We start from the raw sequence: 26407 nt of genomic DNA on the forward strand, positions 1-26407 counted from the left end.
CCATGTCACTACTAGTTGGCAAGTTGGTTGATATGGGGTACAGTAGGCCACAGTACAACATTACTATGTGATAATGTAGCCTTGTCACTAGCTAGTAGTAGGTTGATGGGGTGGGGTACAAGGTTAACATCTGTCGTTCTGCCCATGAGCAAGGCCCACAGGGGCGCCGAAGATGTGGATGACAATTAAGGCAGCCCCCCACACCTCTCTGATTCAGAGGGGTTGGGTTAAATGCGGAAGACATATTTCAGTTGAAGGCATTCAGTTGTACAACTGACTAGGTATCCCCCTTTCCCTTTCCTTTACAGTAGGCTAGATTACAGCAACAATAGCCTTCCTACAGTTCTGTTATTCGTTGGGTCTGGACATTTTTTAATTAGCATTATATAAAGATCACACAATCATGCAGCTGTGGTGGTGTCACATTGTCTTTATCCATACCATAGCTGCTGCATTGGATATATATTTTACTTGACAGCTCTGCCCTCTTTGCCAGGTCTCCCTTAAAAAAATGATATTACCTGGTAAAATAAGCTAATGGTTGTGTGCACTCTCAGTATATAGAATTGTGTGGTTCAGTGGCAGATTTTCGAAAGAAAATAGACATGTACAGTATATCATTAGCGATTCTCAATCAGATGAGATACACGGCTAAACTATAGAAATTAATTAATTCATAAATGTGGGCACTAATTATTTTTAACATTCCAATTCTCTAGGCCCTCATTCCCAAACCTGAAGCCCCTTGTCCCCAGCAGGAAAGACCAGGTAAAGTGTTGGCTTTAGGTACAACTTCCTATTGAGGAAATGTAAGATAACTCAATCTCATATTTAGATTTAGTTACTGACGTGAATAGAAGCATATACAAGCAATCAATCAAATGTATTTTATAAAGACCCTTTTACATCAGCAGTTGTCACAAAGTGCTTATACAGACACGCAGCCAAACCCAGCACAATGAAGTGCAAATCAATCCCAGAACAACAGCAAAGGACATTATGAAGATGCTGGAGGAAACAGGTACAAAAGTATCTATATCCACAGTAAAACGAGTCCTATATCGACCTAACCTGAAAAGCCGCTCAGTTAGGAAGAAGCCACTGCTCCAAAACTGCCATAAAAAATCCAGACTACGGTTAGCAACTGCACATGGGGACAAAGATCGTACTTTTTGGAGAAATATCCTCTGGTCTGATGAAACAAAAATAGAACTGTTTGGCTATAATGACCATCGTTATGTTTGGAGGAAAAAAGTGGATGCTTGCAAGCTGAAGAACACCATCCCAACCGTGAAGCACGGGGGTGGCAGCATCATGTTGTGGGGGTGCTTTGCTGCAGGAGGGACTGGTGCACTTCACAAAATAGATGGCATCATGAGGGAGGAAAATTATGTGGATATATTGAAGCAACATCTCAAGACATCGGTCAGGAAGTTAAAGCTTGATTGCAAATGGGTCTTCCAAATGGACAATGACTCCCCCATTTGCTCAGTTTGGCTGGGCGGCCAGCTCCAGGAAGAGTCTTGGTGCTTCCAAACTTCTTCCATTTAAGAATGATGGAGGCCACTATGTTCTTGGGGACCTTCAATGCTGCAGACATCTGAATACTTATGAATATAAGGTATTTCTGTTTTTGTTTTTTTATAAATTTGCAAAAGATTCTAAAAACCTGTTTCCGCTTTGTCATTATGGGGTATTGTGTATAGATTGAGGGGAAAAATAATTGAATCAATTTTAGAATAAGGCTGTAACGTAACAAAATGTGGAAAAAGGGAAGGGCTCTGACTACTTTCTGAATGCACTGTATGTAGCGATTAAAAGTCATGGCGAGAGATCAGGGAGGTCCAGAACTCATCTTTTTATGAAGCAGAAATTTGGTGGAGAGGGCATGTTAAGGACAGATAGTGGCTGACAAGAAAAAGAAATACACAACATGCACACTCTATTTCTCTCTCTCTCTCTCTCTCCCTCACACACACACACACACACACACACATACACACACAATAGTATGTGAATATGTAAATACATTTCAATTTTATGTATGCTCCATTTCGTGGGTAAATGATGTGTGCATTTGTCTGAGTTACAAAACATGACTCTCTCTCACACCCAATGTAAATAAATTGTAATAACTTGTTTATTTTATGTACGCTCCATTTTATTTGAGTAAAATGTCTGCAAGAAAGTACATTCACAGTTAAAGCAATGTCTTTGGTTTATTGGATATTTCTCCAAATAAAATGTGTGACCAAAAGGAAGTCGGCAGACCTGCAACCCTCTGGGAGTGTGAGCAGGTTTTGTCATCTGGAGCTGAAACATGGAGAGATGGGGAGAGAGGGAAGGAAGAATGCAGTTTTAAGGTTTATTATTAATAACTGACACAATTCTATAATTAATACATATTAGAATAATAATACATAATAGTGACCAATAGTTACTGTATTGTGATTGTTTAGTGTTTTAATTACTCAACAAGTAGTGCCCCAAGGTGGGATCGAACCGTATCTCAAAAGCAGTAGAATAGGTCAAATAAGGTCACCATAACTTCCGTTACGGCTGTACAAGGCTGGCCGCTACCGACTGGGACTATCTCCTCTAAAGTATCTCCAAAGAGGAAGAGGCAAAATGAGAGGGATAACAGGGACCAAAATCTGTGTTCTCCAGCAGGTGGTGTTAAAAAAAAAAATGTTTTACTCACCAAGCCAGAAGTTTTTGTATAGAGGTCAATGCGTGTTGAATTTGGTTAAGCAAAAATATGACTTATTTGGTACGTGTGGCTTATTTGATCGAACAGAAGTTTCGTAATTCTTAGGTTGTTATGAATGTAGCTACTGATAAGTAGGACACGTGACATCCATGCAACTCTGAGAAAAAACACTATATTGGAGTTGTGCCTGTTATCACACTCCTATCTGCCCTCTCATTGGCTTGAATGGTCCCACATGATCTTGCCTCCTCCTGACTGCCTTCCATTTTTGAAGACATTTATTTTCATTGTTAGAGCGGCCAATTGAGTATCTGGTCAATATAATGTATAATCTGTGGGATCTCTGGTAAAGCATCTTATTGTGTGGGGTTTATCGGAGGTTGGTATCCAACGTTATGGTGCATTTCCGCCACCTACTGTACTGGAGTGTGGGCCAGTAATGCACCAAAACGTTGGATGCCAACTGCCGATAAACCCCACAGAAGATGCTTTACCAGAGATCCCACAGATTATATTGACCAGAGACAGGTAGAAACAATAAATCAGGTAGACAGGGAGAAATTGTAAATCCAACCTGCCAGCCCAGTTTCTCTTAAAAGATAAAACATTTGCCTCCATCAAATTATGTTATTCTACTCAGTATTCTCTTTAAAGTCAATTCCTGTATCACCTTCTCCCTCATACTCAATCTGTCTCTTTCCCTCTCATACTGCACACACTATCAGTACATGCTCCACTGTCAATGTTTCCAGGAAGTAATCACACCTTCCTGTTGGATGCTTAATGTCCTATTCAACCGGCTGTGTAAAGTAAAGGATGAAGAAAAGTTCAGGCTCCACTTTGCATTTCAGAAAAACTGCGTAAGAAATTCAAATGAATCGTGAACTGACAAAAGTGTTCTATGACTGACAAAACATCCCAACCGCACTACTTTTGGCTAGGGCACATAATGCTCTGGTCAAAGGTAGGGCATTATATAGGGAACAGGGTGGCACTTGGGACGTACAGTTGTGGAAAAAGGTTTTGAGAATGACACAAATATTAATTTTCACAAGTCTGCTGCCTCAGTTTGTATGATGGCAATTTGCATATACTCCAGAATGTTATGCAGAGTGATCAGATGAATTGCAATTAATTGCAAAGTCCCTCTTTGCCATGCAAATGAACTGAATCCCCCAAAAACATTTCAGCCCTGTCACAAAAGGACCAGCTGACATGTCAGTGATTCTCTCGTTAACACAGGTGTGAGTGTTGACAAGGACAAGGCTGGAGATCACTCTGTCATGCTGATTGAGTTCGAATAACAGACTGGAAGCTTCAAAAGGAGGGTGGTGCTTGGAATCATTGATCTTCCTCTGTCAACAACGGTTACATGCAAGGAAACATGTGCCGTCATCATTGCTTTGCACAAAAGAAGCTTCACAGGCAAGGATAGTCCTGCTAGTAAGATTGCACCTAAATCAACCATTTATCGGATAATCAAGAACTTCAAGGAGAGCGGTTCAATTGTTGTGAAGAAGGCTTCAGGGCGCCCAAGAAAGTCCAGCAAGCGCCAGCACCGTCTCCTAAAGTTGATTCAGCTGCGGGATCGGGGCACCACCAGTACAGAGCTTGCTCAGGAATGGCAGCAGGCAGAGTGCATCTGCATGCACAGTGAGGCGAAGACTTTTGGAGGATGGCCTGGTGTCAAGAAGGGCAGCAAAGAAGCCACTTCTCTCCAGGAAGACAAGGTGAGCGCTACCATCAGTCCTGTGTCATGCCAACAGTAAAGCATCCTGAGACCATTCATTTGTGGGGTTGCTTATCAGCCAAGGGAGTGGGCTCACTCACAATTTTGCCTAAGAACACAGCCATGAATAAAGAATGGTACCAACACATCCTCCGAAAGCAACTTCTCCCAACCATCCAGGAACAGTTTGGTGACGGACAATGCTTTTTCCAGCATGATAGAGCACCTTGCCATAAGGCAAAAGTGATAACTAAGTGGCTCGGGAACAAAACATCGATATTTTGGGACCATGGCCAGGAAACTCCCCAGACCTTAATCCCATTGAGAACTTGTGGTCAATCCTCAAGAGGCAGGTGGACAAACAAAAACCCACAAATTCTGACAAACTCCAAGCATTGATTATGCAAGAATGGGCTGCCATCAGTCAGGATGTGGCCCAGAAGTTAATTGACAGCATGCCAGGGCGGATTGCAGAGGTCTTGAAAAAGAAGTGTCAAGACTGCAAATATTGACTCTTTGCATCAACTTCATGTAATTGTCAATTAAAGCCTTTGACACTTATGAAATGCTTGTAATTATACTTCAGTATTCCATAGTAACATCTGACAAAAATATCCAAAGACACTGAGGCAGCAGACTTTGTGAAAATTAATATTTGTGTCATTCTCAAAACTTTTGGCCACGACTGTACATACCTATATTTAAAATACAGACAACTGGATAGAAGTCAAACAAGTTTCCTTTATTTGTAACATACAAATAAAACACTGACAAGGCAGAAATGACAGTCTAGTTTTTTCCCTTTCATCTTTGTCAGTTAATATTCAATCAATCACAAGACAGGACCACTCATTATCAAGCATTGAGTTTACATGTCATTTTTAAACCGAAAACAAGTGTTTTACCTGTAAAAGGCAAATAAAAAACAAATCCAATGAATTTAACAGATTATATACACAGAGAAAGAGAAAAAGAGGCCGAGACAAGGGTAGAGGGATTGACAGAAACACATTTTTAAAAACTAGTTGAACATGAGGACGAGGTGAGGATATTCAACAGGTCTTAATAAAATAATGTGTATGATGTTGATAAAAACAAAAACAAAAATGTAACGTTTCTTCCTTAAACGAAAAGATTTTGAATTGAAACAAAAACCATTCCCCACCACTCCCTACAACACAAACCCAACCAATCCAGGTAGAGGCTACCTATAGACACAGGTCTCCATTTTTACCCACCATGGGTCTGTTTACCAGACAAAAATACTCAATGGGTAATCACAATTAAAATAGTTTTTTATTCCTGGACTAGTTTTAGGCTAATCTGTGTCTGGAAAAGAAGCCCATATTGTTTAAGGGTTAAGGAAATGGGTGATTTGTCTTCTTACCACAAACTATTGGACCGTAACATGCTTGCTAAGAAAAACGAGGAGTGTCAGTTGGGATTTAAACCTGAGACAGATATAGGATATTATCGGGTTGGAAAGTAGAGGGGGGAAAATGAGAGATCGTACATAAAACAGCTCATCATCAGTGCATTCGGAAAGTAGTCAGACCCCTTGACTTTTTCCACATTTTCGAACGTTACAGCCTTATTCTAAAATTGATGAAATAAAAATGTTCCCTCAATCTACACACAATACCCCATAATAATAAAGCGATAACAGGTTTTTAGAAATGTTTGCAAATGTATATAAAAAAACAATACCTTATTTACATAAAAATTCAGATCCTTTTCTATGAGACGCGAAATTGAGCTCAGGTGCATCCTCTTCCCATTAATCATCCTTGAGATGTTTCTACAACTTGATCGGAGTCAACCTGTGGGAAAATCAATTGATTGGACATGATTTGGAAAGGCACACACCTGTCTATTTAAGGTCCCACAGTTGACAGTGCATGTCAGAGCAAAATCCAAGCCATGAGGTCGAAGGAATTGTCCGTAGAGCTCCGAGACAGGATTGTCTGCAGCATTGAAGGTCACCAAGAACCCTAAGCACACAGCCAAGACAACACAATAGTGGCTTCGGGACAAGTCTCTGAATGTCCTTAAGAGGCCCAGCCAGAGCCCGGACTTGAACCAGATCGAACATCTCTAGAGACCTGAAAATAGCTGTGCAGCAACATTCCCCATCCAACCTGACAGATATTGAAAGGATCTGCAGAGAAGAATGGGAGAAACTCCCCAAATACAGGTGTGCCAAGCTTGTAGCATTATACTAAAGACGACTCGACACTGTATTCGCTGACAAAGGTGCTTCAACAAAGTACTGAGTAAAGGTCTGAATACTTATGGAAATGTCTTTTTTTTTTTATACATTAGCAAAAATACTTTGTTTTTTGCTTTGTCATTATGGGATATTGTGTGTATTTAAAAAAATATATATTTTAGAATAAGGCTGTAACCTAATTTTTATTGGGGAAAAAGTCAAGGGGTCTGAATACTTTCCGAATGCACTGTATATACAATGCACAAGTGAAATGTCTTTTTTTGTAAGCCTGGGTGAGATGCCAATCTGTTGAGTTTCTTTCCATTCACTATGTCCCAAATGGCACCCTATTTCCTTTATAGTGCACTACTTTCTACTGCACACTGTTTTTGTGACATGCCATGCAAACTACCGAAGGGTTTCTAAGGGTCCTGGTCGAAAGTAGCACACTATAAAGGGATTGGGGTTCAATTTGAGACCAACACTAACAGTTACAGGGTCAACTGTTAGACTTCTATGGAAACCTCCCAATCTGGCAACCCAGGTCACTACAATACCCTGAAGGTTTCTGTATGTAAACAGAGATGGCAACAAGGCCCACAATGCCGGCAGCAACATAGTGTGCGTCCCAAATGGCACCCTATCCCCTATATATGTAAAGGGAATACGGTGCCATTTCAGGACCTAAATCATCTGGGTGGTGAAATCTATTGAAAATAATCTAGAAAAACAAACGTTTTTGTGACTTGGTTGCCATGCAAACTACTGAAGGGGTTGTTAGGGAGGAGCCAGGGGTCTTAACATGGCAAAGAGTGGGTCTTCCTGACATCCAATTGCATTTTGAAAACTGTAGAAAATAAACTGAAACTGATCAGAGGCTCTGTATATTTCTGTGATGAGAGAGCGAGGGAGAAAAAGAGCGAGGGGGTGCAAAGTATCTACAGAATACCTCATCATACTAAGAGAAATACATTTGTACGGCTCTTGTCCCAACATCCACCCTAGTCTACCATTCAGAATGCTTGGCCAATACACTGCTCTATCCATAATAGTACGCACGTTAGGATTACTGAGATGGAGCCTTGGGACTGTTAAGAAAGCTGTTGAAGAGAAGGAGGGGTGGACAGACGGGGCACAAGCAGATTCCTAACAAAGACTGAAATAGAATGGAAGAGAAAGATGTGTAATATGGAGGGGCGAGGGAAGGGTGCGATACAGGACAGAAAAGAGGGGGTCGGGGGTCTGTCAGTTTTGGGGCTTAAAGGGAGGTGTACGATTGGGGGTTGGGGGGAACGGTAATGACTCATGATTAGGAAAGTGGGAGAGGTTTTAGAGCATGGGACCAGGACGTGGTGAAACAGGAACTGGAAGTGGGCATGTCCCTCAGTGGCAGCAGCCCCCACAGTGCCCCCCTCCCCCATGGCTGTGACCTGAGGCCTCCGCGTGTTTGGTCCGCCGCGACAGGATCTCATAGGTGCAGTCGTCACCGCAGCAACCAGACATACTAGGGGAGGTGTCATCGATCTCAAACCTGGGAGGGGGTGAGGGAGGAGGAGGGAGATATTGAGAGGGTAGTGGGGAGAGAGAGAGACAAGATGCACAGAAAGCAAAAGAGGCAAGAGAGATGGAAGGAGTGGATTGATTAGAGTACTGTGCCAACAGTTATTTCTAAAGAACATAATCATAATAAATGTGTTTGTACATGCTGAAAAGCTGTTGAAAAGCTATGGAGACTCACTGTAAGGCTTCCCTGAAGAACTGGTACGCCCCGTGGTTGTGTTTGAATACTGTTAACATTACCTTCTTCATCTGTGTGCTGGGGTGAGAGAGGTGGGAGAGAGAAAAAGAACGAAAGGGAAAAGATAGAGTGGGAGAAAGAGACCAGAGAGACACAGAAAGAGATTGAAATAGTTTCAGTTTCTATAGGGCTTGGTGGTAGAATAGTTCAGATAGCTTGTTGTTACTAGTGTTGCACGGTATACCGAAACTTCGGTACCGTTTTGATACATGAAAAACGGTTCAGTACAAGAATTTGTGTTACTTTCGGTACTTCTGTCAAATGTGTCTCATGGATCAAGCCTGTCTATTAGCGCAGCCGACCCCTTATTATAGTGTGCAGCGGGCCTGCTCCACTTACTCATTTCCAGCCTGCATTGGGAGTCTGGGATGCATCGTTTTAGCTTTCCACTCATGACGCACAGAAGTTAACACATTTGAATAACGCGACATGGCATGCAGAAATGTTGAAATTAATTACTGTTCGCAAAACAATGTCCATACAGGCTAAAACACTTTACACTGGAAGAAAATACCAGTAGCTTCCAGCTTTGTAGGATAACTTTCCTTGCTAAGTGACAGCTAAAGCTAACATCAATTTGATACCCTAGTACTTAGTTTGTGAAATGAAAACCATAATGCAAAATATGCTGATTTCAAAGCTGATTGCTACCAAAACATTTATTCGGTCTCCCTCTCTCTCAAGTCTCTCCCAAAGATGATCTATTGCCTCAGCGAACTGACTGCCTCTTGAATGATGTCATTACTGGTTAAAGTGATTGCACACATTTTTATAAAAGAAGCTACTTCTCTGCAAATGTTGTTGATCAGTACAATAAAATAAGTCAAATGGAAGGGAAAAAGATTGTCATCTGTAGCCCCATGAAATCAGCCAAAACAATGCATGCACACACTCTTATTGAATATGCATTCACCTGTATTGTGGATAGGCTTAATCTACATTTACCCAGGTTATCAATAGAGATTTACATTTTACATTTTAGTCATTTAGCAGACGCTCTTATCCAGAGCGACTTACAGTAGTGAATGCATACATTTCATGCATTTTTTTATTTGTTATTTTTTTGTACTGATGATTACCATTATGTAGTTAGATTGTTTTACCAAAGTTACATTTATTGTATGACTGATTAATTAATACATACATGGCTGTCTGAACAATTTTTATATAAAAAAATGCAATTGTAATGATACTGAACTCAAAAGATGCCCAACAATTTAACAGAGCAGTAGCTGAGTTTATCTGTCTGAATCAAGTGACTTTGGCTAATATGCCATATGTTTTTGCCATGGTATCGTTTTGGTAGAGTATCATGATGGTACCGAGTATAGTGATACTAAACCTGGTACCGGTATTGAAGTCAAAATTCTGGTATTGTGACAACACTAGTTGCTACTGGTCTTTTCTTTCCAGTGTTTTTGCATTCCGGAGTAGCTTATGAGCCTTCTAGTGTTCCTATTGTGTGGTTATCATAGACATTCAGTGCATAGAAATTCCATCTATGGTTCAGTTCCAACCTGTTGGCAATGAGCTGTACTACTTAGATGAGGAACTGCACTGAACAAAAATATAAACACAACATGTAAGTTGGTCCCATGTTTCATGAGTTCCATACGCACAAAAAGCTTATTTCGCTCAAGTTTTGTGCACACATTTAATTACATCCCTGTTAGTGAGCATTTCTCCACTGCCAAGATAATCCATCAAGCTGACAGGTGTGGCATATCAAGAAGCTGATTAACCTCTATGGGCTAGGTGGGACGCTTGCGTAACAGCCACTGGCAGCCTGTGGCGCGATTTTCAAAACCTTAAAAATCCTATTACTTCAATTTCTCAAACATATGACTATTTTACAGCTATTTAAAGACAAGACTCTCGTTAATCTAACCACACTGTCCGATTTCAAAAAGGCTTTACAACGAAAGCAAAACATTAGATTATGTCAGCAGAGTACCAAGCCAGAAATAATCAGACACCCATTTTTCAAGCCAGCATATAATGTCACCAAAACCCAGAAGACAGCTAAATGCAGCACTCACCTTTGATAATCTTCATCAGATGACAACCCTAGGACATTATGTTATACAATACATGCATGTTTTGTTCAATCAAGTTCATATTTATATCAAAAAACAGCTTTTACATTAGCATGTGACGTTCAGAACTAGCATACCCCCCGCAAACTTCCGGGGAATTCGCTAACATTTTACTAAATTACTCACGATAAACGTTCACAAAAAGCATAACAATTATTTTAAGAATTATAGATACAGACCTCCTCTATGCACTCGATATGTCCGATTTTAAAATAGCTTTTGGTGAAAGCACATTTTGCAATATTCTAAGTACATAGCCCAGGCATCACGGGCTCGCTATTTAGACACCCGGCAAGTTTAGCACTCACCATAATCATATTTACTATTATAAAAGTTTGATTACCTTTTGTTGTCTTCGTCAGAATGCACACCCAGGACTGCTACTTCAATAACAAATGTTGGTTTGGTCCAAAATAATCCATCGTTATATCCGAATAGCGGCGTTTTGTTCGATGCGTTCCAGACACTATCCGAAATAGTAAAGAAGTGTCAGCGCGCATGGCGCAATTCGTGACAATAAAATTCTAAATATTCCATTACCGTACTCGAAGCATGTCAACCGCTGTTTAAAATCAATTTTTACGACATTTTTCTCGTAGAGAAAGCGATAATATTCCGACAGGGAATCTCCTTTTCGGCAAACAGAGGAAAAAATCCCAAAGGCGGGGGCGGTCGGGGTCACGCGCATAAGCCCAGTGTCCCTTGATCGGCCACTTGAGAAAGGCGATAATGTGTTTCAGCCTGGGGCTGGAATGACGACATTCTGTTTTTTCCCGGGCTCTGAGCGCCTATGGACGACGTGGGAAGTGTCACGTTAGAGCAGAGATCCTTAGTAAATGATAGAGATGGAAAAGAAGTTCAAGAAATGGTCAGACAGGCCACTTCCTGTAAAGGAATCTCTCAGGTTTTGACCTGCCATTTGAGTTCTGTTATACTCACAGACACCATTCAAACAGTTTTAGAAAATTTAGGGTGTTTTCTATCCATATGTAATAAGTATATGCATATTCTAGTTACTGGGTAGGAGTGGTAACCAGATTAAATCGGGTATGTTTTTTATCCAGCCGTGTCAATACTGCCCCCTAGCCCTAACAGGTTAAACAGCATGATCATTACACCAGTGCACCTTGTGCTGGGGACAATGAAATGCCACTCTAAAATGTGCACAATGCCACAGATGTCTCAAGTTTTGAGGGAGCGTACAATTAGCATGCTGACTGCAGGAATGTCCACCAGAGCTGCTGCCAGAGAATAGAATGTTCATTTGTCATTGTCTTTTTAAAAAATGTGGCAGTAGGTCCAACCAGCCTGAGAACCGCAGACCACGTGCATGGCGTCGTTTGAGCGACCTATTTGCTGATGTCAATGTTGTGAAAAGAGTGCCCCACGGTGGCAGTGGGGTTATGGTATGGGCAGGCATAAGCTACGGACAACGAACACAATTGCATTTTATCAATGGAAATGTGAATGCACAGAGATACTGTGACGAGATCCTGAGGTCCATGTTGTGCCATTCATCCGCCGCCATCACCTTATGTTTCAGCATGATAATGCATGGCCCCATGTCGCAAGTATCTGTACACAATTCCTGGAAGCTGAAAATGTCCCAGTTCTTCCATGGCCTGCATACTCACCAACATGCTCTGGATCGACGTGTACAACAGCGTGTTCCAGATCCTGCCAATATCCAGCAACATCGCACAGCCATAGCAAGGAGTGGGACAATATTCCACAGGGCACAATCAACAGCCTGATTAACTATGCAAAGGAGATGTCGCACTACATGAGCCAAATGGTGGTCACACCAGATACTGACTGGTTTTCTGATCCACGGCCCCACTTTCTTTTTAAGGTATCTGTAACCAGATGCATATCTGTAGTCCAAGTCATGTGAAATCCATAGATTAGGGCCTATTGACTATATTTCAATTGACTGATTTCCTTATATGAACTGTAACTCAGTCAAATCTTTGAAATTGTTGCAAGTTGCGTTTATATTTTTCTTCATTATACACACTATATTATACTACACTACTATATGTATATCTATTACTATAACACTATATTATACAGTGTAAAAAACATTAAGCACACCTGCTCTTTCCATGACAGACTGACTTGGTGAAAGCCATGATCCCTTATTAATGTCAGTTGTTAAATCCACTTCAATCAGTGTAGATGAAGGGGAGGACACAGATTAAAAAATATATTTTTAAGCCTTGAGACTATTGAGACATGGATTGTGTATGTGTGCCATTCAGAGGGTGAATGGAAAAGCCAAAAGAATGAAGTGCCTTTGAACGGGGTATGGTAGTAGGTGCCAGGCCCACCAGTTTTTGTCAAGAACTGCAACGCTGCTGGGTTTTTCATGCTCTACAGTTTGTCATGTGTATCAAGAATGGTACACCATCCAAATGATATTCAGCCAAATTGACAACTGTGGGAGACATTGGAGTCAACATTGGCCAGCATCACTGTGGAATGCTTGACACCTTGTAGAGTCCATGCTCCAACTAATTGAGGCTGTTCTGAGGGCAAAAGGGGGGGGGGTAAAACTCAATATTAAGAAAGTGTTAATGTTTTGTACACTCAGTGTATACTAATATATAATATGTACCTGTTGGCAATGAGCTGTAGTATCTGGATGAGGAACTTGCCCAGTCCTTTCCTCCTTACTCTGCTCTCCAACTGGACCTCATAACTACAAAAAATAACACGCAACAATAATACATCAACATCCAGAAGAACACTAAATGACAATACCATTCAACAACAATCCCTTTCAATAGTAGGGCCACTCAACTGTATTTCCTTGATTCCTCAGTCTCCTTCCTACTCGTCTCCTTCTCAAAGCACATTGGAGCAGAAAATCTGATGTCCCTACCCTAGGATCTTTACATATGGATTTGGAGAAGTAGACGAGGAGGGACGACACGATGAATCAAGATTCACTCTATCAGTTCCATTTTCCATAAAAGGTGACATTGAGGGAGTTCGGTTTAGCTGAACCGCAGTGCACCGTGGTATGGCCCGTGACGTGAACAGGCAAAAGCAGTAAGGGAGCACTCCCTTCTCAAATCGAACAATAATTTGCGCTCGGTCATGTTAGCAAGGCAGTGTAACTGTGTAGGTTCCGTCCCTCTCTTCGCCCCAACCCGGGCTCGAACCAGGGACCCTTGCACACATCAACAACTGACACCCACGAAGCATCGTTACCCATCGCGCCACAAAAGCCGCGGCCCTTGCAACGCAAGGGGAAACCCTACTTCAAGTCTCAGAGCGAGTGACGTCACTGATTGAAATGCTATTAGCGCGCACCACCGCTAACTAACTAGCCATTTCACATTGGTTACACTCACCCCCCCTTTGACTACCTCCTTTTCCGCAGCAACCAATGATCCGTGTCAACAGCATCAATGTAATAGTGTAGGTTCCGTCCCTCTCTTCGCCCCAACCTGGGCTCGAACCAGGGACCCTTGCACACATCAACAACTGACACCCACGAAGCATCGTTACCCATCGCGCCACAAAAGCCGCGGCCCTTGCAACGCAAGGGGAAACCCTACTTCAAGTCTCAGAGCGAGTGAAGTCACTGATTGAAATGCTATTAGCGCGCACTACCGCTAACTAACTAGCCATTTCACATCGGTTACAGCAGCATGACGCATCGTTCAGAAACATACATCTCTTTTCTATTAAATATATGTTAGAATTTTCGAACAAATTTTTAATTGGGAAGGCCGATAAAGCGTTTTTATCAAAAGCAATCACGTTTGCATGTGAAAACACAGAACCCCACTCATTACTCCACCTCCTTAACCTACATCACTTTTGTTTGGAGCAACTTCCCATTGGATAAAACGGGTCACCTGGCTCACGGTTCCAAAACTAATGCAATCAATGCTTACCGGGGGCATTAATCGAATCCCCTCCATGATAACCCTTACCAGTATAGCACCTCCTCCCCGCACTCGACGTCGAATCGGAAATGAGAGAAGGCAACGGGGGAGGAGTCTGTGTCTCGGGCCAGGAGATACCACGCCCTCTCGTCATTCATCTCATCCCGCTTTTCTCTCTCCTTCCATCCCCACTCACTCTGCTCATACCTGCAGCCCAGAAGAAGCAGAATACTGTATTGATCCTTACAAGTGGGAAATGTTAAACACACTCACACTAGGGCAGCAAATTTCTGTCAATTTTGCTGCCACCTAACCAACCCCCATTAACCGGTATTAACCATTAACAGTAAAATAACCTGACCAACAGAAAATACTATGCACGGGGTACAAGGAACCGGCATTTCCCAATAAGAGCTTTAAAAACATGTGACAATACCAAGTCTCATATTATTTACTACTTTAATGAAGCAGATAATGTAATACATAATTTTCAAACATTTTCTAAAATGCAATTTGCGAGAAAATACTGGTATAAAAGACGCACCTGATCATGCAAGCGGTTTCATGTCACAACATATTAACATTTCCGTTTGAAACTTATAGGGAAAATCGAAATATGCAACAACTTGGAAGGCCTGTTAATATGACTAGGATTGTGCATTTAGTTTCTGGACAACGAAAAAAAGTTTATATGAAATTCTGAGAAACGTTTTTAGTTGCTAGCTTAGCTATTAGCTGCTGTTCCTCTCCGTTTCTCCCTCTGCTCCCTGCGGCAGCCTGTGTCTGAGTTGCCTAGCAACGAGTCTCCTCTGGCTTTGCTTACGGCTAAGACGGAACCCAAACCGGCTGCGCGCGTGCGCCATCGTGCATAAATTTATTTTGCCCCCCTTACACCAAGCGCGATCACGACACGCAGGTTAAAATATCAAAACAAACTCTGAACCAATTACATTAATTTGGGGACAGGTCGAAAAGCATTAAACATGTATGGCAATTTAGCTAGTACTTGCTAGCTAATTTGTCATATTTAGCTAGCTTGCAAAATAAGTCAAGAGAAGAAAAAGCCTGGAAGGAAGAGAGATGACTAGAAACAATTCGGTTGACTGTTTTATGTGTGGATTAATTGGCGGAGTAGAGGACCTTGTGCATTTCAGGTAAAATAACAATGTTTATATCCCAGGACAAATTAGCTAGCAACAGCAAGCTAGATAAATAGGACAAATTAGCTAGCAAGTGTAAGCTAACTAGCTAAATTGGCAAAAATGTTTAATGCTTTTCGACCTCTCCCCAAATTAATATAATTGGTTCAGAGTTTGTTTTGATATTTTAACCTGCGTGTCGTGATCGCGTTTGGTGTGGGGGGGACAAAATAAATGTATACACGATGGAGCAAGTGCACAGCCGGTTTGGGTGCAGTGTTAGTTGTTGCGGAAATTGACCCACTATTCTGTTTACTTTCTGCATCCATGCCATATTGCTGAGCTACCAGCTACTTTCCTGTACATTACCATTTTCGGCAAAATAATATTTGTGGTCGACTGCCGACACGGTTTTATGACAGCAATTGAAATCCACTAAATTATGCAAATTAACCTATAGACTTGCACTTAACCTTTGACATCCTTAACACACACACACACACACACTCCAATTTGCCATCCCTGCACTCTCCCTCACCTCCCCTTTCTCTCCCCCTCAACCCTCCCTCCTTACAGTGTTTGCATGTTGGTCCTGGTTAGTTCATAGGCCCACTCCACAGAGATAGGGTTGAGGGTGGACACTCTCTTACACTCTATCTGGAGATTCAACCTACAGGCGAGAGAGACAGGGCATGAGTAGTTAGCTATAAATCTCACACAATCAACCAGTCAGCCAGACAGAGCAGATGTTTATCAACCAGCCAGCCACACACACACACACTGGAGAGGCACAGGAGGAGAATCTCTTACCCGTTTCTGTCATACTTTTTAAAGATGGGGAAAGCAGCCAGAGGGTCATCCAGCTGTGAGAGAGAGAAGTGTGTATGAGTTAGTCAGTCGGTCACATGGTCAGGAAAAACTCCTGGCAGTCCAAGGCTCCAGACTGTGACCATTTAGTCGCATTTTGCGACCCTTTGACTTGGCAGTGTGAGTAAAATTGTAATTGATCGTATCGGTGCGAGCCACATACTACATGATCAGGTGGCTATGTAGAAAGTGCAGCTCAAACCAATACGACAAATAAAATGTTAACTTTTTTAGGAGGCTAAAACTAACCTTATGATTCCTGTAATGAAAGTCTGACCTGCGCTGTACAGATTTGGAAGCAACTGTTGTCACTGGTCGGTATAATTTTGATTTCTCAACTCTCAATATTTAGCTATTTGGCAACTATTTTACAATTTAGATATAGCTTTGAGATACGGAGTGCGCATTGGCCATTGCGTATGCATAGGACTCATTGGGTAGTAGGCTACAACTGCTAAGTTTTTTTAGGACAGTGAATTTCCTGTTCGATTAATACATGGCTACAAGCAGTGGGTGTTTTGATTTTCCACTTACACAGGAGGTGAATTAGCCCCAAATAGATTTGCCTTTGATATTATTGCACATAAAGATTAAGGTCAATTCATCTATTGAACGGGGGAAAAAAGCTAGGTTTTAACAGTAAAATGCCCCAAAACTCATGACAATCACTGGATTATGTTGCACATCAAAATATCTTGAATAATGCATTACCGCGTGGACATGTTAAATTAAAACTGATTTATTGAATCCCAGCTCAATACTCTATTACACCCTTTAATAAAGCACTGTGAATTACTAAGTTGATTACTTATTTTTTCTTTTGCGTGATGCCGCAATTGTTTTTGGTGTGGCCAAATCATAGGCTGGAGCCCCCAACTGCAAAAGTTCGTGGCACCAGTGCCACCAGGGAAAAATGTTAGTCTGGAGCCCTGCGGTCATAGGTCACGTTCCAGGCTGACTACATTGGAGACGCATGCCAGATCTGGATCTGTGTTTAAAATATCAGCCAACCACATCATGACATAGCAATCTGATGCAAACTGCGCCTGACAGTCAATGGGTATGTTAACATGTACTCAGATTAATATAATCGTTTGATTAAAATGTTTACATGTTTTGCAAGAAGAACGAATTCCCTCAATCCTGTTTACATGGACAGATCTGAAATAAGGCTACTTGATGAGACTTTGATAAATGTTCTATCATAGCGACCATGTTATTTTTGGGAAGCCTTTTTGATTCTGAGTTTGGACATATGAAGTTTGTATGTGAAAACTATTTCTAAGATGCATACTTTCAGTTTCTCCAAACTCACTTCCCTTGCACAAAAGAGGGAGGCTCGCTCTGCTGGTGCTAGCACATGCTTTGATAGAATAAACAGCTGGAACTACGACATCAACCAAAATCACATGATGCACACTGATGTCGTCATTGGAAACACTTATTGCTAGAGGTCGACCGATTATGATTTTTCAACGCCGATACCGATTATTGGAGGACCAAGAAAGCCGATGCATCAGCCGATTATTTATTTATTTGTAATAATGACAATTACAACAATACTGAATGAACACTTATTTTAACTTAATATAATACATCAATAAAATCAATTTAGCCTCAAATAAATAATGAAACATGTTCAATTTGGTTTAAATAATGCAAAAACAAAGTGTTGGAGAAGAAAGTAAAAGTGCAATATGTGCCATGTAAAAAAGCTAACGTTTAATTTCCTTGCTCAGAACATGAGAACATATGAAAGCTGGTGGTTCCTTTTTATTTTATTTCACCTTTATTTAACCAGGTAGGCAAGTTGAGAACAAGTTCTCATTTACAATTGTGACCTGGCCAAGATAAAGCAAAGCAGTTTGACAACATACAAACACAGAGTTACACATGGAGTAAAACAACATACAATCAATGACACAGTAGACAAAAATAAGACTATATACAATGTGAGCAAATGATGTGAGATAAGGGAGGTAAAGGCAAAAACGGCCATGGTGGCAAAGTAAATAAAGTATAGCAAGTAAAACACTGGAATGGTAGATTTATAATTTGAAGAAAGTTCAAAGTTAAAATATAAATAATATGGTGCAAAGGACCAAAATAATAAATTAAATAAATAAATAAATACAGTAGGGGAAGAGGTAGTAGTTTGGGCTAAATTATAGATGGGCTATGTACAGGTGCAGTGATCTGGGAGCTGCTCCAATAGCTGGTGCTTAAAGCTAGTGAGGGAGATAAGTCTTTCCAGTTTCAGAGATTTTTGTAGTTCGTTCCAGTCATTGGCAGCAGAGAACTGGAAGGAGAGACGACCAAAGGAGGAGTTGGCTTTAGGGGTGACCAGAGAGATATACCTGCTGGAGCGCGTGCTACAGGTGGGTGCTGCTATAGTGACCAGTGAGCGGAGATAAGGGGGGACTTTACCTAGCAGGGTCTTGTAGATGACCTGGAGCCAATGTGTTTGGCGACGATTATGAAGCGAAGGCCAGCCAACGAGAGCGTACAGGTCGCAGTGGTGGGTAGTATATGGGGCTTTGGTGACAAAACGGATGGCACTATGATAGACTGCATCCAGTTTGTTGAGTAGGGTATTGGAGGCTATTTTGTAAATGACGTCGCCGAAGTCGAGGATTGGTAGGATGGTCAGTTTTACAAGGGTATGTTTGGCAGCATGAGTGAAGGATGCTTTGTTGCGAAATAGGAAGCCAATTCTAGATTTAACTTTGGATTGGAGATGATTGATGTGAGTCTGGTTTACAGTCTAACCAGACACCTAGGTATTTGTAGTTGTCCACAAATTCTAAGTCAGAACCGTCCAGAGAAGTGATGCTGGACAGGCGGGCAGGTGCAGGCAGCGATCGGTTGAAGAGCATGCATTTAGATTTACTTGTATTTAGGAGCAGTTGGAGACCACGGAAGGAGAGTTGTATGGCATTGAAGCTCGTCTGGAGGGTTGTTAACACAGTGTCCAAAGAAGGGCCAGAAGTATACAGAATGGTGTCGTCTGCGTAGAGGTGGATCAGAGATTCACCAGCAGCAAGAGCGACATCATTGATGTATACAGAGAAAAGAGTTGACCCAAGAATTGAACCCTGTGGTACCCCCATAGAGACTGCCAGAGGTCCGGACAGCAGGCCCTCCGATTTGACACATTGAACTCTATCAGAGAAGTAGTTGGTGAACCAGGCGACGCAATCGTTTGAGAAACCAAGGTTACTGAGTCTGCCGATGAGGATGTGGTGATTAACAGAGTCAAAAGCTTTGGCCAGGTCAATGAATACGGCAGCACAGTATTGTTTCTTATCGATGGCGGTTACGATGTCGTTTAGGACCTTGAGCGTGGCTGAGGTGCACCCATGACCAGCTCTGAAACCAGATTGCATAGCGGAGAGGGTGCGGTGGGATTCGAAATGGTCGGTAATCTGTTTGTTGACTTGGCTTTCGAAGACCTTAGAAAGGCAGGGTAGGATGGATATAGGTCTGTAGCAATTTGGGTCAAGAGTGTCACCTCCTTTGAAGAGGGGGATGACAGCAGCTGCTTTCCAATCTATGGGAATCTCAGATGACACGAAAGAGAGGTTGAACAGGCTAGTAATAGGGGTTGCAATAATTTCGGCAGATAATTTTAGAAAGAAAGGGTCCAGATTGTCAAGCCCAGCTGATTTGTAGGGGTCCAGATTTTGCAGCTCTTTCAGAACATCAGCTGAATGGATTGGGGGAGGCTTGGGCGAGTAGCTGTGGGGGGTGCAGTGCTGTTGAATGCAGTAGGGGTAGTTAGGTGGAAAGCATGGCCAGCCGTAGATAAATGCTTATTGAAATTCTCAATTATAGTGGGCTTATCAGTGGTGACAGAGTTTCCTATCCTCAGTGCAGTGGGCAGTTGGGAGGAGGTGTTCTTATTCTCCATGGACTTTACAGTGTCCCAGAACTTTTTAGAGTTTGAGTTGCAGGAAGCAAATTTCGGTTTGAAAAAGCTAGCCTTGGCGTTTCTAACTGCCTGTGTGTATTGGTTTCTAACTTCTCTGAAAAGTTGCATATCGCGGGGGCAGTTCGATGCTAACGCAGAACGCCACAGGATATTTTTGTGTTGGTTAAGGGCAGTCAGGTCTGGGGAGAACCAAGGGCTATATCTGTTCCTGGTTCTAAATTTCTTGAAAGGGGCATGCTTATTTAAGATGGTGAGGAAGGCATTTAAAAAAAATAACCAGGCACCCTCTACTGAAGGGATGAGGTCAATATCCTTCCAGGATACCAGGGCCAGGTCGATTAGAAAGGCTTGCTTGTTGAAATGTTTCAGGGAGCGTTTGACAGTGATGAGTGGAGGTCGTTTGACCGCTGAACCATTACGGGTGCAGGCAATGAGGCAGTGATCGCTGAGATCTTGGTTGAAAACAGCAGAGTTGTATTTAGAGGGCATGTTGGTTAGGATGATATCTATGAGGGTGCCAGTGTTTGCGGCTTTGGGGTTGTACCTGGTGGGTTCATTAATAATTTGTGTGAGATTGAGGGCATCAAGCTTGGATTGTAGGATGGCTGGGGTGTTAAGCATGTCCCAGTTTAGGTCACCTAGTAGCACGAGCTCTGAAGATAGATGGGGGCAATCAGTTCACATATGGTGTCCAGAGCACAGCTAGGGGCCGAGGGGGGGTCTATAGCAGGCGGCGACGGTGAGAGACTTGTTTTTTGGAGAGGTGGATTTTTAAAAGTAGAAGTTCAAATTGTTTGGGTACAGACCTGGATAGCAGGACAGAGCTCTGCAGGCTCTCTCTGCAGTAGATTGCAACAGTAGATCGTTCTATCTTGTCTGAAAACGTTGTAGTTAGGGATGAAGATTTCAGAGTTTTTGGTGGACTTCCTAAGCCAAGATTCAGACACAGCTAGGACATCCGGGTTGGCAGAGTGTGCTAAAGCAGTGAATAAAACAAACTTAACCTGTTGGGTCTAGGGGGCAGCATTTGCACGTCTGGATAAAAAAAATGTACCCGATTTAATCTGGTTACTAATCCTACCCAGTAACTAGAATATGCATATACTTATTATATATGGATAGAAAACACTCTAAAGTTTCCAAAACTGTTTGAATGGTGTCTGTGAGTATAACAGAACTCATTTGGCAGGCAAAACCCTGAGACATTTTCTGACAGGAAGTGGATACCTGATGTGTTGTATTGATTTTAAACCTATCCCATTGAAAAACACAGGGGTTTAGGAATATTTTGGCACTTCCTATTGCTTCCACTAGATGTCACCAGCCTTTACAAAGTGTTTTGAGTCTTCTGGAGGGAGATCTGACCGAACAAGAGCCATGGAACGGTGATGTCCCATTAGACACCTGGCGCTACTTCATGTTGGGTACCCTCGTTCCAATACGTTATAAAAGGCTATGCATTCGTCCACCTTGAATATTATTCATGTTCTGGTTAAAAAGGCCCTAATGATTTATGCTATACAACGTTTGACATGTTTGAACTAACGGAAATATATTTTTCCCCTCGTTCATGACGAGAAGTCCGGCTGGCTTACATCATGTGCTAACGAGACGGAGATTTTTGGACATAAATGATGAGCTTTTTTGAACAAAACTACATTCGTTATGGACCTGTGATACCTGGAAGTGACATCTGATGAAGAGAATCAAAGGTAATGGATTATTTACATAGTATTTTCGATTTTAGATCTCCCCAACATGACGTCTAGTCTGTATCGCGCAGCGTATTTTTCTGGGCACAGTGCTCAGATTATTGCAAAGTGTGATTTCCCAGTAAGGTTATTTTTAAATCTGGCAAGTTGATTGCGTTCAAAAGATGTAAATCTATAATTCTTTAAATGACAATATAATATTTTACCAATGTTTTCTAATTTTAATTATTTAATTTGTGACGCTGACTTGACTGCCGGTTATTGGAGGGAAACGATTTCCTCAACATCAATGCCATAGTAAAACGCTGTTTTTGTATATAAATATGAACTTGATAGAACTAAAAATGCATGCATTGTCTAACATAATGTCCTAGGAGTGTCATCTGATGGAGATTGTAAAAGGTTAGTGTATCATTTTAGCTGGTTTTATGGTTTTGGTGACCCTGTCTTTGACTTGACAAAACATTACACACAACTCTTGTAAATGTACTGTCCTAACATACTCTAAATTTATGCTTTCGCCGTAAAACCTTTTTGAAATCGTAAAACGTGGTTAGATTAAGGAGATGTTTATCTTTCAAATGGTGTAACATAGTTGTATTTTTGAAAAATTTGAATTTTGACATTTATTTGGATTCAAATTTGCCGCTCTTGAAATGCACCTGCTGTTGATGGAGTGCACCACAGGTGGCACGCTAGCGTCCCACCTAGCCCCAAGAGGTTAAGGAGGAGGCTTCTAATGTTAACATGCATGAAACCAAGGCTATTACGGTTACAGAAGTCATCAAAAGAGAGCGCCTGGGGAGTAGGAGTGGAGCCAGGCACTGCAGGGCCTGGATTCACCTCTACATCCCCAGAGGAGCAGAGAAGAATGAGTATGAGGGTACGGCTAAAAGCTATAAGAATTGGTCGTCTGTGACGTCCAGAATAGAGAGAAAAAGGAGCAGGTTTCTGGGGGCGATAAAATAGCTTCAAGGTATAATGTACAGACAAAGGTATGGTGGGATGTGAATACAGAGGAGGTAAACCTAGGCATTTAGTGATGATGAGAGAGATATTGTCTCTAGAAACATCATTGAAACCAGAAGATGTCATAGCATGTGTGGGTGGAGGAACTGAGAGGTTGGATAAGGTATAATGAGCAGGGCTAGAGGCTCTACAGTGAAATAAGCCAATAAACACTAACCAGAACAGCAATGGACATTGCATATTGACATTGAGGAGAGGCATGCTTAGCCGAGTGATCAAAGGGTCCAGTGAGAGTCTTCAATACTCCCAGGTGAGAAGTTTTAGGTTGTAGTTATTATAGGACTATTTCTCTCTATACGATTTGTATTTCATATACCTTTGACTATTGGATGTTCTTATAGGCACTTTAGTATTGCCAGTATAACAGTATAGCTTCCATCCCTCTCCTCGCTCCTACCTGGCTTGAACCAGGAACACATCGACAACAGCCACCCTCGAAGCAGCGTTACCCATGCAGAGCAAGGGGAACAACTACTCCAAGTCTCAGAGCGAGTGACGTTTGAAACGCTATTAGCGCGCACCCGGCTAACTAGCTAGCCATTTCACATCGGTTACACCAGCCTCATCTTGGGAGTTGATAGGCTTGAAGTCATAAACTGCGCAATGCATTGCGAAGGGCTGCTGGCAAAACGCACGAAAGTGCTGTTTTAAATGAATGCTTACGAGCCTGCTGCTGCCTACCAACGCTCAGTCAGACTGCTCTATCAAATCATAGACTTAATAACATAACACACAGAAATACAAGCCTTAGGTCATTAATATGGTCGAATCCGGAAACTATCATCTCGAAAACAAAACGTTTTTCCTGTCAGTGAAATATGGAACCGTTCCGTATTTTATCTAACGGGTGGCATCCCTAAGTCTAAATATTCCTGTTACATTGCCCAACCTTCAATGTTATGTCATAATTACGTATAATTCTGGCAAATTAGTTCGCAACGAGCCAGGCGGCCCAAACTGTTGCATATACCCTGACTGTGCGTGTAATGAACGCTAGAAAATAAAAAAATAGAAACGCACCATTTTCACATATGTTGGTGTGGTGCTGGAGATGATGAATATGAAGTTAAAAAAATGTTGAAATTTCCCTTTAAAGATGCACTATGCAGATATCGCGGAACAATTTTCTAGTTGCTAAAATTGTAATTGTTTTGTCACAACTGAAATTATGCAAACTAAGTATAGTGTAGATTCATTGTACCATCTAAACCAGTGCATTTGGAAATTATTCAGACCCCTTAACTTTTTCCACATTTTGTTACGTTACAGCCTCATTCTAAAATTGATTAAATAGTTTTTTCCCCTTAATCTACACACAATACCCCATAATGACAAAGCAAAAACAGGTTTTATAAATGTTTGCACAATTATAAAAATAAAAATTGACATATCACATTTACATAAGTATTCAGACCCTTTACTCAGTACTTTTTAGGTACCCTTCCCCAGATCTGTACCACGACACAATCCCGTCTTGGAGCTCTACGGACATTTCCTTCGACCTCGTGGCTTGGTTTTTGCTCTGACATGCACTGTCAACTTTGGGACCTTATATACAGTGCATTCGGAAGGTATTCAGACCCCTTGACTTTTTCCACATTTTGTTACATGACAGCCATATTTTAAAATTGATTAAATATTTAAAAAAATATCAATCTACACAGAATACCCATAATGACAAAGTGAAAACAGGTTTTTTGAAATGTTTTCTAATTTATGAAAAACAGAAATACCTTATTTACATAAGTATTCAGCCCCTTTGTTATAAGACTCGAAATTGATTTGGAAAGGCACACACCTGTGTCTATAAGGTCTCACAGTTGACAGTGCTTGTCATGAGGTCGAAGGAATTGTCCGTAGAGCTCCCAGACAGGATTGTTTCGAGGCACAGATCTGGGGAAGGGTACCAAAACATTTCTGCAGCATTGAAGGTCCCCAAAAACACAGTGGCCGCCATCATTCTTAAATGTTTGGAACCACCAAGACTCTTCCTAGAACTGGTCGCTCGGCCAAATCGAGCAATCAGGGCAGAAGAGCCTTGGTCAGAGAAGTGACCAAGCACCCGATGGCCACTATTACAGAGCTCCAGAGTTCCTCTGTGGAGATGGGAGAATCTTCCAGAAGGACAACTACCGATGTAGCACTACACCAATCAGACCTTTATGGTAGAATGCCCAGACGGAAGCCACTCCTTAGTAAAAGGCATATAACAGCCCGCTTGGAGTTTGCCAAAAGGCACCTGAAGGACTCTGACCATGAGAAACAAGATTCTCTGGTCTGATGAAACCAAGATTGAACAATTTGGCCTGAATGCCAAGCGTCACGTCTGGAGGAAACCAGGCACGGTGGTTGCAGCATCATGCTGTGGGGATGTTTTTCAGCGGCAGGGACTGGGAGACTAGTCAGGATCGAGGGAAAGATGAACGGAGTGGGTACAGAGATCCTTGATGAAAACCTGCTCCAGAGTGCTCAGGACCTCATACTAGGGCGAAGGTTCACATTGCAACATACACATACATACATATATATCTATACATACACACACATACACACACACACACACACACACACACACACACACACACACATATATATATATATATATATATACACATATACACACATATATTTATATATACACACATACATACGTACATACGTACATACATACACACATATATATACTGCTCAAAAAAATAAAGGGAACACTTAAACAACATCCTAGATCTGAATGAAAGAAATAATCTTATTAAATACTTTTTTCTTTACATAGTTGAATGTGCTGACAACAAAATCACACAAAAATAATCAATGGAAATCCAATTTATCAACCCATGGAGGTCTGGATTTGGAGTCACACTCAAAATTAAAGTGGAAAACCACACTACAGGCTGATCCAACTTTGATGTAATGTCCTTAAAACAAGTCAAAATGAGGCTCAGTAATGTGTGTGGCCTCCACGTGCCTGTATGACCTCCCTACAACGCCTAGGCATGCTCCTGATGAGGTGGCGGATGGTCTCCTGAGGGATCTCCTCCCAGACCTGGACTAAAGCATCCGCCAAATCCTGGACAGTCTGTGGTGCAACGTGGCATTGGTGGATGGAGCGAGACATGATGTCCCAGATGTGCTCAATTGGATTCAGGTCTGGGGAACGGGCAGGCCAGTCCATAGCATCAATGCCTTCCTCTTGCAGGAACTGCTGACACACGCCAGCCACATGAGGTCTAGCATTGTCTTGCATTAGGAGGAACCCAGGGCCAACCGCACCAGCATATGGTCTCACAA

The 26407-nt window shown here is 41.8% G+C and overlaps 1 protein-coding gene across 2 annotated transcripts in view; it reads right to left on the reverse strand.

Moving 5' to 3' along the window:
• Positions 1–5160: 5160 nt before the first annotated feature.
• LOC106609028 (N-alpha-acetyltransferase 40) overlaps positions 5161–26407 on the reverse strand; it is a 54887-nt gene continuing 33640 nt past the window's right edge. For both annotated transcript variants that reach the window (XM_045721873.1, XM_014207362.2), the window contains exons 3-8: positions 16391–16443; positions 16155–16250; positions 14490–14648; positions 13160–13243; positions 8387–8464; positions 5161–8179 (exon numbers count right to left, since the gene is read on the reverse strand). In XM_045721873.1, coding sequence (XP_045577829.1) covers positions 8032–8179; positions 8387–8464; positions 13160–13243; positions 14490–14648; positions 16155–16250; positions 16391–16443 — 618 coding nt within the window. In that variant the 3' untranslated portion in view covers positions 5161–8031. The remainder of the gene's footprint in view (positions 8180–8386; positions 8465–13159; positions 13244–14489; positions 14649–16154; positions 16251–16390; positions 16444–26407) is intronic.

Source organism: Salmo salar, chromosome ssa07 (genome assembly GCF_905237065.1).
Source record: "Salmo salar chromosome ssa07, Ssal_v3.1, whole genome shotgun sequence".
Lineage (NCBI taxonomy): Eukaryota > Metazoa > Chordata > Actinopteri > Salmoniformes > Salmonidae > Salmo > Salmo salar.